Raw genomic sequence first — 14,246 nt, forward strand, 5'->3', positions numbered from 1 at the left:
TTAACTGGAAATTGGGAAACACTGGTCAGTAATATCATCTGTGCGTACAGAGGAAGGACAGGTTGTGTATGTCTGTGTTTGGTTTGTATTAGACAGTTCCTCTTCCACCATGGCCTGCTGTCTGTTTGCTGGACTCACCTGAGGAACTTGTTGAGGTCTCCATGCTTCATGTACTCAAAGACCATGATGAGAGGGTCTCCGTCCACACACACACCGTAGAACTTGACTATGTGATCATGCTGGAGGTTGGTCAGCAGCTCAGCCTCACGCTGGAAATCCTTCCTGGCCGCAAGAGTGGGGTCCTTCAGAGTCTGGAGAGGAGCAGCAGAAGAGAGAGATTACATGACCCAATCATGGACCAATTAAGACTATGGTACAGGTTGGTAGCCATGGTGATGGCCGTCCTTCCTGTAGCTTATCCTTCAGCAGCCATCCCTCCTCTCTCACTAGAAACACCACTGTAGTGACTGTAGAAACAAAACAAGGACAGTGATTTATTCTACAGCACTAAAACTGAAAGTCACTGTTAGTGTGGAACAGACAGAAACAGAGGAGGCAAAAGTCCACTATATGGTAATGATAGAAGAAAGCTAATGTAATAAATAAATAACACACAATCAAGTTTTTTAGGTGTGAATTTCTTAATGAACTTAACCCTCCTGTTGTCCCTCTGGGTCAAATTGACCCTATCTCTTCACTCCCTCCATCCTTCCTTCTTTCCTTCTTCTTCTTTCCACAATCCTTTTCCCCTTGCTTCTTTCCTTCCTTCCTTTCCCTCGTCCTTACGTCTTCTTCCTTCCTCTTTTGATCCAGTTGACCGTCTGTTCGCTCTCTCCATCTTTCTTTCCTTCCATTTTCCCTTCCTTCTTTCCACAATCCTTTTTGCCTTCCTCCCTTCCTTCCCTTCATCCTTACTTCTTCCTTCTTTTTTGACCCAATCTGTTCTCTCCCTCCATTCCTTTTTCCCTTCCTTCTTTCCTCCCATTGTTCTCTTTGTCCTTCCTTCCTTCCTTCCTTCCTTCCTTCCTTCCTTCCTTCCTTCCTTCCTTCCTTCCTTCCTTCCTTCCTTCCTTCCTTCCTTCCTTCCTTCCTTCCTTCCTTCTATCCCTTTATCCTTCCTTCTTTCTTTCCTTTTGTCCTTCCTTCCTTCCTAACTTCTATCCCTTTATCCTTCCTTCCTTCTTTCATTTTATCCTTCCTTCCTTCTATCCCTTTATCCTTCCTTCCTTCTTTCCTTTTGCCTTCCTTCCTTCTTTCCTTTTGTCCTTCCTTCCTTCTTTCCTTTTGTCCTTCCTTCCTTCCTAACTTCTATCCCTTTATCCTTCCTTCCTTCCTTCCTTCCTTCCTTCCTTCCTTCCTTCCTTCCTTCCTTCCTTCTTTCCCTTTGTCCTTCCTTCCTTCCTTCCTTCTTTCCCTTTGTCCTTCCTTCCTTCCTTCCTTCTATCTCTTTATCCTTCCTTCCTTCTTTCCCTTTGTCCTTCCTTCCTTCCTTCCTTCCTTCCTTCCTTCCTTCCTTCCTTCCTTCCTTCCTTCCTTCCTTCCTTCCTTCCTTCTATCTCTTTATCCTTCCTTCTTTCCCTTTGTCCTTCCTTCCTTCCTTCCTTCCTTCCTCGACCCAGGAGGACAGCAGGAGGATTAAGCATTATCAAAAACTCATGTTTGATTGTTACTTTTTTTTTTTTTAAATCTACATATCAGCATACAGCTGTGGATCCCCCCACACAAGTAAACTATAACATCCTCTGACTCGTGGCAGATGTAGAAACACTGATCAGGTCCAGCTGGTTCTGATTCTGTACCAAGAGGAGAAAAAGCTCTTCCGTGACTTTAAAGAGGGTTCATTGTTGGAGCTTCAGTCTCAGAGATGCTCATCTGCTGTTTCCATAGTAACTAGAAACTGAAGTGGCATTTGCATTTAGATCTATGGGACAGACGATGGTGGTGATCCTTGCGTGTAAGTGAGATATTTAAGAAGACCAGGGGACAGAGTTCAGAAGAGTATAGAAACCTGGTCTGGTCTACAGATACAGATACAGTATATTCTCCACATGTGGCTGAGATCGTATGAAAACAGTACTACACTGTCTGCAGATCATTAGGCTACAAAGTGGTTATGAGTGATCGCCTACGAGTGAGGATGTCGCGGTACAGCGCTCGCTCTCCACCGCCATCATCAAAACACCACATGGGGGGATATGCTAATGAAGATGGGGGGGTCTTGGAGCAGTGAAGCTGCTCTGAAGACATGTTGCGGTGGCCCAACACCATGTGACCACCTGCTGCTATGTTGTTTTTCCTATTATTTGTCACTCATTTGTGTAGTTTACTTTGATTACATGTTCATGCCTCTTCAAATCATCCTCTCTAAATCGTCTTTCCCATCTGGCTGTAACAGATGATACCCAACACCAGAGAGCCAACCAAACTAACCCTGACAGACAAGAAATAGAAATTGAAATGAAATGAAACTGAACTGAAAAACACAGAGTAGATCGTGCATTTCATTTTCTCAGATCTTGACAGGACAGAAAACGAATCTGAATATGGAGCATGTTTCACTGACACAGCAGAAAAAAAAAAAAACTAGAGGAGCCACATGTCTTGTCTCAATATTTCTTCAAGACAGTTTTGTAAACAACCATTAATGAAAAACATCACCTACGCATCAATTCTAAAAGCATACCTGAAGCATCTTTAATGGAAAATTGTGTTAGACTGATGATGCAGGATGCAGATCAGCACCAGTGGAGGGAGGACTGAACACAATAGGCCTATGTGTCTATGCACTGATGCAGAATAAACACAAACATGTTTATTCGTTCCTCCTCCTCTATCCCGATCCCTTCGCTTCCTTGTGACTCTGCATTCAACTCCGTAACACTTCAGTAAGTTCGGCCTTCTCTCCAAACACACGGAGATTGTCAGAATGAGAGTGGACTGAGACAAACACAACATCATTCATGGTAAAGGCAGGAAGAGCAATCTGACAGAGGACAGCACACGGCATATTCTCCTTCAGTGAATAACAATAATGGGCTGAAACGCTTCGATTACCGTTAATAGCTTTACTGGATGTCCTGCTGCCATGGTTACCTTGATACTCTTTCATCTGCCTCACCTGTCTCCTCTCTCCCTCTCAGACCTCTAAGTCCTCTGCTCATATATATTCATACTCTGGGCTGGTGTCTTATAATGGACTTTCGCGCTATTAAGTCAAACCAGTAAAACCATTTTAATTACAGTTGGGTTCGATTTTAATAAATCAGTGTTATTGTATTAATATGTAGTGGGTTTGTGAAGCAAAGAGAAACACGTTGGAGGTGATCGGTATGTAGGATGGAACTGAGTTTTTAGCTAACATTTAGAGTTCAGATAATGAAAACATTCTGAGGTCACTCAAAATAGAAAAATACCTCCAATGACTGGAGAAAATGAACACATCCCAAGAACCATGAGGAACTCACTCTACAGTCCCCTCCAAAAGTATTGGAACAGTGAGCCCAATTGATGCTGTTGTGGAAATTTGTAGGTCTGCTTGGGGAGAGTCAAAAAACAAGACCAATGAAACATCATGCACACACACCATGATTTATTCTCTATAGAAAGGTATAGAGAAGGTCTGACAGTCTAGTAGCTCAGGGCTGTGCCCACTGAGCAGTGGTTGCAGCCCCTTCTTATACTTATACTCCATCATATGACTATGGTTTATCTCAATCCCAGTCATAAGATGAGCTCACATAGGTAATAAAACAATCAGGGTGCAATACTGAACGAATGTGTGACCCTTAATGGTGTTATGTTAACCCCATTTGTTGCTTAACTTTAGGAATTTACAACACAGATTGGTCTCAGAGAAGGTTATACAAGGTTCAACCTTCACCTTAAACAGAAGTTCACCATACCAGTTGGTTAACACTGAACATTCTAACAGACTTTCCCAGAATAGAAATTTCCACCACAATGCAATCAAACTGATGTGGAGATCCCTCATCATGCAGCAAGATAAGGACCCAAAACACACTGCCAAAACATCCAAGCAGTTCATCAGGGGAAGGAGATTGGCTTGGCTTTTAGACCAAGCCAAGCCAATCTCCAGACTTAAAGGGATAGTTCACCCAAAATTGAAATTTCACTCATTATCTACTCACCCTCACGTCGACTAAGGGCTGGGAGAAGTTTCAGAGTCCTCCGTGGCTTCTCTGAGTTACAGCGGGGCTCCGTGCAGCACTGCATGTCCATACGACGGTTGCGAACGGAGCTCACTTTTCTTCATCCAAAAAGACACACCAAAAAACATCCAAATACCTCCATACTGCTCGTCTGTAATGTCCCTCTTGTATTGAAGCCCCGACATGAGAAATTGTTCCGAAAAAATTAAATAAGTATATGTTTTAAGCTTGTTTGTAGCGGAAGCTCCCAGCACTGCGCTTCCTGGTCCGACCAAATCTCGCGCGATTTGCATTGACACCCAGTTCACAGCTCCGCAAATCGTGCAAGATTCCGGCAGAGCAACACTGGGAACTTCCACTACAAACAAGCTTAAAACAAAAAATACTTATTTAATTTTTTTCGGAACAATTTCTCATGTTGGGGCTTCAATACAAGAGGGACATTACAGACGAGCAGCATGGAGGTATTTGGATGTTTTTTGGTGTGTCTTTTTGGACGAAGAAAAGTGAGCTCCGTTCTCAACCGTCATATGGACATGCAGTGCTGCACAGAGCCCCGCTGTAACTCAGAGAAGCCACGGAGGACTCTGAAACTTCTCCCAGCCCTTAGTCGACATGAGGGTGAGTAGATAATGAGTGAAATCTGAATTTTGGGTGAACTATCCCTTTAAACGCTGTTGAGCATGAATTTTACCTGCTAAAGAGGAGAGTGAGGGTAAAACCCCCCTGAACTAACAACTAAAAGAAGCCGAGGTGAAAGCCTGGAAAAGCATCATTAAAATTCCAAAGTCTGGCAATGTCAATGGGTCACAGACTTGATGCAGTTATTGTAAGCAAAGGATTTGCAACTAAATCCTAAGTATTATTGACTTTAATCTAATGTGATATATTGATCTCTATCTCTAAAGCTGATATACAGTATATTGATCTCTTTTCTCATTTTCATCTTTTGATGCCAAATCCAAATGTTTTCAGTGTACAGCAACAAATCAAGGAATTGACCTCAGTGTTACTGCTGCTACTTTTGGAGGTGAACATCATAGATTAGACCAGCAGTCCCATCACACTGCTCTACACAGCTGGATGCTTTCTCTATGGTTTTATGCAGCGTGATCTTTCCAGTCAGTTTTAGTTATGGTCTGGTCAGTGTAGTGCATGGTCACTGAGTTTAGACTCCGACCATCTGCTGCAGTGAAAATCAAAGCAAAATCTACAACAACAACAAAGTATGGATGATTATCCTCTATGGACATCAGAGATACACAAATCGGTCACACCCTGTTGTTTTCATACCCAATATCTTATGGTCAATATGTAATTATTCTGAAAATATAGAAACAATTCTTTGTATTTATATCTTTTAGGGGCCTTTTTGAGGAGTATTCTAAACCAGCTGTTTCCAACACGTGTCTGTAGGTTTGTGCTTTATGAGATAGTGAGAAGCTGATATGAACACAGCTGCCCACTGCTAATCAAGTTCTGATGACACTGATGCACCATATAAATCCCCTCACTGGAACATCTCTCTTTACCTGCTATCACAGCAACAAATCAGCAGTGATCCCCTATGTTTACATCCAATAATAACCACTGATGTGCAGTCTGACACTTCATTACACAGTATTCTGATAAGATAAAACTGGGAATATAACATGTCTGTCTGGTTTCTGTGGGTGTGTGTACTAGAGATACACAATCCATTTTCTTACTGTCATTCCATCCCTCAGAACTGGAAAAAAAAACATCAATGAATTGAAAGTATGTGTGAGTAAGGATAAATATATATATATTACTCTCTAAAGTGACTTGGTGCAGTGTAGATCTGCGTGCACATGGATCCATTACGAGACAGCGGGTTCTCAGATCCTCAGTGTTAAAACACAAGTCTGGTGCACACATGAAAGGAAATGATAATGGGTTTTTCTTGCCATGATCATCAAATAATGGTGCAGAATATCCACAGTCCTCTCTCTGTACATAAATATATTCCCTTATCTTACTGTATTTGGTGTTTATTTGAAGCTCTTATAAATCCTCAGCAGTCTGACTTGGTCATTAGTTTGTAGGTAAGAAGTTTAGGTCATAAAAACCTCATGGTGTCATAGCTTGTGTTACATAGTGCCCAGGTTGAACCGCTACTATCCCCACTAGCTGTGGAAATGAAGGTCTTATAGATACGGATATAGGGAAAAGCACAAGTTAAAGGGATAGTTCACCCAAAATTCAAATTTCACTAATTATCTACTCACCCTCACATCGACTAAGAGCTGTGAGAATTTTCAGAGTCCTCCGTGCCTTCTCTGAGTTACGGGGGGGTCCGCGCAGCAGTATTTGTCCATATAATGGTTGTGAATGGATACCACTTTTCTTCGTCCAAAAAGACACACCAAAAAACATCCAGATACCTCCATACTGCTCGTCTGTAATGTCCCTCTTGTATTGAAGCCCCGACATGAGAAATTGTTCCGCAGAACAACAAACAAGCTTAAAATATAGACTTATTTAATTTTTTTCGGAACAATTTCTCATGTCTGGGCTTCAATACAAGAGGGACATTACAGACGAGCAGTATGGAGGTATCTGGATGTTTTTTGGTGTGTCTTTTTGGAAGAAGAAAGTTGGTATCCATTCACAACCATTATATGGACAAATACTGCTGCGGGGACCCCCCTGTAAGTCAGAGAAGGAATGGAGAGAGGAGAGCTCTTAGTTGACATGAGGGTGAGGAGATAATGAGTGAAATTTGAATTTTGGGTGAACTATCCCTTTAAAGTAACCATATCTAGTCTGAGCATGTGTAATTGTATGTTGTTGTTTTTTATAATTCAACGAATCATGTCCAAAGTTCAGTCCTCTGTCTTTATGGACTTTTTATGTTAATTGTTGTATTGTTTGGGGACTACGGATGTAATTTAGCAGCAGTGCTAAATCCGGTGTATTTACAGTGCATGTACTCACTGTCCATTAATATGCACTGTCCTGTCTAAATAAACAAATAAAGTAAAGTAGGTAAAGTAAAGTGACCAGTTAGTCCTCACACATACAGGTATATAGACTAGCCTTATGTTCTGTAAGGGATATACAGTGCACTGTCCACACCATGTAGGACTACAGATTTTGTGGCCTTAACCTGAGCCTTTATTTTTATCTACTTTTTTTTTTTTTTTTTTGCTTTTGTGTAACCATATCTGCTGTTTCTCACTCTCTCTGTCAAGCGCACACACAAACACAGTCACACACACACACACACTGTGCCTCAGTCTCTTACCTTCACGGCCACCAGCATCTTGTCCTTGGTGGGACTCAGGTTATAACATTCAGCGAGGAAGACCTTGCCGAAGGCTCCCTCCCCGAGCTCTCTCTTCAAAATAATATCTCGCCGTTTAATGTGCTGAACATCTGTGAGAGACAGAGACGGAGCAGAGAGAACATCCATGAGGATCGCTGTTTAAAGTGCCACCACACACACACACATCAGATAACACCCCATCACCCCCCCATCATCCCCAGACACCAGCGCCATATTATTGCGATTGTGATACATATCAAAGAGTGTGCATTCACCTCACTTTGCCTCTTTATGTGAGTGTGTATATGTGTAAGAGAGAGAGAGAGAGAGAGTGAGAGAGAGAGAGAGAGAGAGAGAGAGAGAGAGAGAGAGAGAGAGGGTGATTGGAGGAGAGTCATCCGTGTGTAAAAGTCCAAGTGTGTGTGTGTGTGTTGACATGTAACTGCTCCCTCTTCCTCAGTGTTAATGACAACATTAACCTGAGCTATTTGTAACATCATTAATTAGCTTGCATGGCATGCACACACACACACACACACACACACACACACACACACACACACACACACACACACACACACACACACACACACACACACACACACACACACACACACACAAACCCTGCATCACTAACACTGCACTGTAAGAATACTGTTACATACACACACTTGGGATGTGAAATGAAGGAGCCAGGGAGCCGTCGACCTTCTAATTAGCAGACCTACATCCTAACCCACAGTCTGCACTTAATATGACTGGAATACTTAATATAATAGAAACTCACAATTTACTGACAAATTGTGTTGTGGCCAAAAACTGTAAATGTTTCTCCTTTGATATAGTAGATTAAAGGTACAGTGTGTAATCAATTTGGTCATTTTGGTATTTTACCAACGTCTAATCATGATCAGCTTTCTCTTAGCTTAGAATGAGTTGTTTACAAATACATAGGTGGAATGCGGCAGTTAAAGGGATACGCCAACATTTTTTTTTGTGTCTTGCCTCACTCCCGAGTCCATGACAAGCAGATAGACACCATCCTTTCGACTGTGCGTGCAGTAACAAGGGAGATAGAGCTGTATCGGCCGTAATTAGCTTAGCTCAAACGCTGGAAGTGTATAGGTAGTGTTAGCCTGCCTCCACCTAAAGTCATCAGAGAAACTCTTCAGCAACTCTAAATGGAAACCGGCGGGCCGATCTTCGTCTCAGAGCTGACAAAACTCTCCGGTAAGGCATCTTGAGCCGTCAAATGCCGGTAACGGGACCAGATCGGTCAAAACGGACGGTTCAAGCAAAGACGCTTTATTTTGGTTCAAGCTAGCTACATCGAGGGTAGCGTTGCCAACCGTCCCGGATTGTGCGGGACGTCCCGGGATATAGCCGGTTTTGATTTGTCCCGGACGGGACAGCCAACGTCCCGCACTCCAATCACAGCCCTCCCTTTACACGCGTGGCGTGGTGTGCAAGCCAGTTTGTTGGTGCATGCAGAAGCGCCAACTCCTCAAAAAAAAAAAAAAAGATCAGCGGATATGTGCTCTGTGCGGCTCTGCGACGCGCTCATACAGAGAGAGCAGACGTCGGAGCAGCATTGCCTCTGCTCACAAACTCACATAAAGCCGCAATATACCGGAGCTCCTAAAAAAAAAAAAAAAAACGCTACGTGCGGCGGAGCTGAAAACAGCTGAGTTCTCCTCTACAACAGCTGAACAGCTGATGTGGTCAAGACGTACAGTGACCTGTCACACCTAAACTTCAACCTCAGACTGTCTGCTAGATGATCACACAGGGAGAGCATGAATGTGTGATGAGTTGTGTTACAGAGCAGTGTTACAGAGTCCTGCATTTAGGCTTATTCGTCAGTGCTTATGTTGTCATGATAATTAATAGGCCTAGGCTATATGCTGAGAAATAAAATTGTAAATCAAACAAATCCTACAGGGAAGATCAATTTATGTTTAACGAATCAAATATTGTTTTGGTCATAGTAACTGATAATAAATAGGCTATGTTTAATTCTCTCTTTTTTTTTTGGGGGGGGGGGGGGGGGGGGGGGGGCGCACAGCTGTTTATTTTTCATAAAGGGAGGCTCACTCTCTCACACTTTGAAAACTCCTGGGTTAGTGTGTCACTATCAACCGTAGAACTCGTTTCATTTCAGAAATACAACGAAAACCATTTACAGTAATTCACTCGCCTGAGACACGCGTTGTAGCGACAACGTGAGGACACTTGATTTGCCGTGGTAGATCAGCCGGCGACGGCAGGCAACGCCGGCACAACGGCTTCAGTCTCGATCAGCGGAGCAAAGATCTATTTCCGGCTGCCGTAGCCGTGGCAAAATCCGCCGTTGCTTAAAGTCCCTAGTGCCGAAGCGAGTGCAGCTGCAGGGACGGACTGGACACCTGTGTGTTCTGGAGAAGAACGGCCGGTAGCCCAGGACAGCCGGCGGCTAATTTGTAGTCACTGTTTTCTTTTTTTTCTTAATACCCTAGAGCCTGTTTATCTGTGATCAGGGCCGGCCCAAGCCTTCATGGGGCCCTAAGGGGCCCTCTATTAATGTCAGGCTACTGATTTTTGATCATTTACACACCTAGCTACTACAAACTAATTAAAAACGTTCTAATCTGTTGTTACGGATCATCATCCTAGCCTGGAATTTTTTTAGCCATCTATGGTTTTTAATCTGAAATTATGTCAAATTCAGCCAAGTGCAGCCTGGGGTTGATTTACACTTAATATTCAAAGTGATAGGCCTAGCACAAGATATCATATGGGCCTACTAAAAGTAACAAAATAAACCAATAGCCAATGCATTTGCTGTAAACATGTCATAATTTGTCTTTGGTTTTAAACCCCCAACCCCCACCCCCCCCCACTGCCGCCGCCGCGAAAAAATGTCCCTCATTGGAGAGTCAGATTGTTGGCAACCCTAAGGATAGGTTAGCTTCCTATTTCAAAGTGAAAACACAAATTCTATCATCATGGTTTTCTGTATGTAAAGGGCAACAGGTGTTTTATTTTGTGAAAGTAACCGGAAGTGCGTTGGTCACAAAGGCTAGCTTGAGTAGCGCCGAATTCATCCGAACAAAATTGTAAACAGCTGGTATTTAGACAAATTAACGACACACTGCTGATCTAAACGGCTTCTTGCCTAAAAATGTTTGAAATGTTGATAAAGTGATATATTTACAGAGTTTAGAGCTAAAATGAAATCAGCTTCTGACTGCTGATTTTGGCTCGGGTAGGAGGCAGGCTAACACTACCTATACACTTCCAGCATTTGAGCTAAGCTAATTACGGGCGATACGGCTCTATCTCCCTTGTTACTGCATGCACAGTCGAAAGGATGGTGTCTATCTGCTGGTCATGGACTTGGGAGTGAGGCAGCACAGGAAAAAAATGTTGGCGTATCCCTTTAACGGTTAGTTTGCGAATTTGTTTGTCCTCGGAGGCCACAGTCACTTTGTCGGCGGGAGGGGTGAGCTTGAGCGCTGCAATCTAGAATCTGAATGCTGGATGTCACGGTTTTCACCCCATTTTACATACTGGGGCTTTAAAAAGCAAACCAAAACTAAACTAAAGGACAGTCTGGAGCTGCTATGCAGGTCAAAAAACTCAGAGTACTGCATTTTGTGGGGTCGCCACAACTTTGACCTTTGACCTGTGATCATCAAAATCCAATCTTGAGCCTGAAGTAATAATTTGTGCCAATTTGAAGAAGTTCTGTCAAGTCATTGTTGGGATTAGATGTCGTGTCTGGTGAAATTGGACGGACGGATGGCAACTCGTCCTCGCTAACAGCATGTCTCTGGCTCAGACTGTTGCTGGCATGGAGGAGTAAAAAGATCAGCTCAGTCACTGTCACTCCCCTCTTGTTAGCCGCACCTTTTCAGTTCAGTGCCTGTCAGCTCCACACAATCAGTGTCATGCACTGCATGGTAGCACTGACCCAGGAGAAGCTCAACAACTGTGGGGAATTGCACTTTATGTCTACACACGCCATATCAGAAAGAGAAATGGCTGCTAATATGATTGGTGCAGGTATTGATGGCAACACACACACACACACACACACACACACACACACACACACACACACACACACACACACACACACACACACACACACACACACAGTGCTGTCTGAGAGCCAAAACTGCTGAGTCACTATCAAATGCTCAGACACTGGTTGCTATGGAGACTGGGGCCCCAAATACACAACCCAGGCTGACACCAGCCTATCCACAAGTTTCCGAACGTCATCTATGGTCAAAACCGGAAGCCGGTTTTGCCGATTTGGTGGAATTCTACGTTTCTACGTTTTCATGGTTTTCAGTCGTTGTCATAGTTGCGGTAAACGCATGGATCTATTAACGCTGGCTTTTAACACGGATGTCAATTTGTGTGATATCCACTGTTAAAAGCTGGTGTGATGATCCATGCGTTTTACAGATTTTCATTGAAAAAAAAGAAAAAAAGAAATCCATGCATTTACCGAGACTACCGAAACCATGGAAACGTAAACATAAAATTCCACCAGAAGAGCAAAACCGGCAAAACAGGCTACGTTTTTGACGTTCGGAAAAAGGTGGATAAGATAAAACCTCTGAACAAAATGCCATAACTTGAAAAGTAAAAGTCCTGTTGACTAAGTGTTGCATGGCTTCAACAGAGACAATCCATTACACATGATCTGTGCACAATTTAGAAGCTATCACTCTGTTTAAACTCCCATCCCCCCCCCCTCTGTGCTCAGTTGAGTCTATTTACAAGAGCAACACTATGGTGTTATTAATCACACATATCAGCTCAAAAACAAAAACAAAAAATCATTTAAAATTAGAAATTAATTTAAAATAAATAGGAGTACACATAATTAATATATTATGAAGTGACAGGACTCTTCAGACAAGCAGACAAGACATGCATATGAAATCTCCTTAGTAAAACCAGCAGGTGAAACAGTCGATTGATTGTCCTTAGGGTTAAAATTAGAGAAAATATTTTTTTTCTTCAGTGTTCATCATGTGATATTTTGCACATCTTTCCAGAATGTAATAGGCTATTAATATGAGCAATCGCAGAATAAATCAGTGCTTTTTTTATGTTCAGCCTTACAAAAATACATATTGGATACATTTTTGTGGAAATTTTCAGTGATGGCACTCTCTTCTTAGGGAATTTGTTTGCATTCATTTTTTTAAAAGTATTTTTTGGGCTTTTTGCCTTTATTTGATAGTGGAGATAGACAGGAAAGGGGGGGGGCTGCCCGAAGCGGGATTCGAACCGGGGCCGCCTGCGGGTGCTGCTGCTTTACCCACTGCGCCACGCACCGCCCCATTCATTTACTCAAATCATTACCAGTGACTACATCAAGGCGCACTATCACTGATCCAACTGCACATTTTGATAATTTCCACAAAAATCAATGCTAACAGATGGCGGTCATCCTGGAAACAGCACTGTTGAAGCCAACTCATGTTAACTTATGTGAGGGATTAAACCTGACTAAACCCAACACGTTTGAACTCAGTTGAGCAACATTTGCACCAGTTTCAATACAATAACATTTGTCACTACGCTATCAGCCACTTCAGTCAGCTACCCACCATCTAGAGCCACTAAGACCATGCACAATGAAATCCTGAGCGCTGCCTTGATAAATACATGTATTATTAAAAATGATCACTATCAGTTAAGAGTCTGGTTCTGTCCCGGCCTTTCTCAGTCCTCATTATCTCTCCTGCAGCTGGATGTTGAATTGTCTGAGCCTCTTCACCGGCTCCCCGTTCACTTCACTACATCCAGACATTTAGCTGACATCACAGACCCTTCTTCTTCTTCTTCTTCTTCTTCTTCTTCTTCTTCTTCTTCTTCTTCTTCTTCTTCTTCTTCTTCTTCTTCTTCTTCTTCTTCTTCTTCTTCTTCTTCTTCTTCCTCTTCTTCACTGATCTCTCACATCTGAAAGCTCATCCATCCTCTATGTCCCATCATCATGACTGACACAAAGAGGCAACCAAACTTCTGCAGCTGTCTTTTTTTTTTGTCTGTTGCGAATGCTCATAATTGTGTATTTGCTCTTTGTTGTTTTCTCGTTTTTGCCAGTAGTCCAATGTTTCTTATGTCCCTTGTGTTTTACTTACTGCTACTTGTTGGAATTGTCCAAAAGTTAGTTAGACTAGATTGAAGGTTTGTGTTCCAACCAAGCAGCAGCACACCAGACCTGACTCATTTAAAGGGACAACGAGGAGTTTTGGAAAAGCGAAGTGTTTCCACACTACATTTATGAGCCTCCGCGCACCGTATAATTCTTTGACCGGCGCAAGACAGACTCATGTTTTCATTCATCAAGAATTAAAGTCAGAGGTTCAAAGACGATCACATACCGTTATTCTCATGACTCGCCGCGAAACCGAAAGTAAAGAAACGCTGGTCGGCTCGCCCAGCGTTTCCACCACCACTAATAATAACAAAATAACGATAGAGAATCGAAAATGGGCCCATTAACAAGCGTGGGTAACGTAGATTCATCCACATTAATATGATACTTTTTTTATTGTCGCAGAATTTTTCGTTCTGCCGATGGAGAAACTTCTCGTTGTCCCTTTAATCAACTGATCTCAGTCTGCAGACAGGTTGGAACAAAAACCTGCAGCCACAGCGGCCCTTTGTGGAATGACTTGTCCATCCCTATTCTAGATATTGAGGTAAAGATCACAGTTGCATTCGTTTGAACAGGAAAGTGGTATTAGTTGTGACTTTTTTTTTTAAATTACACATTAAAA

General features: G+C 42.6%; 1 protein-coding gene across 1 annotated transcript in view; it reads right to left on the reverse strand.

Annotated features, from left to right (window-relative positions):
• Positions 1-14,246, reverse strand: part of LOC310987191 (NT-3 growth factor receptor-like) — a gene marked incomplete at its 5' end in the record, with an annotated part of 185,121 nt that overhangs the window by 17,608 nt on the left and 153,267 nt on the right. The window contains 2 exons of the mRNA XM_083973384.1: positions 139-311; positions 7,438-7,568. Of these exons, the coding sequence (XP_083829510.1) occupies positions 139-311; positions 7,438-7,568 (304 nt within the window). The remainder of the gene's footprint in view (positions 1-138; positions 312-7,437; positions 7,569-14,246) is intronic.

The sequence above is a fragment of the Trachurus trachurus genome (assembly GCF_905171665.1).
Source record: "Trachurus trachurus genome assembly, chromosome: 6".
NCBI classification, from domain to species: domain Eukaryota; kingdom Metazoa; phylum Chordata; class Actinopteri; order Carangiformes; family Carangidae; genus Trachurus; species Trachurus trachurus.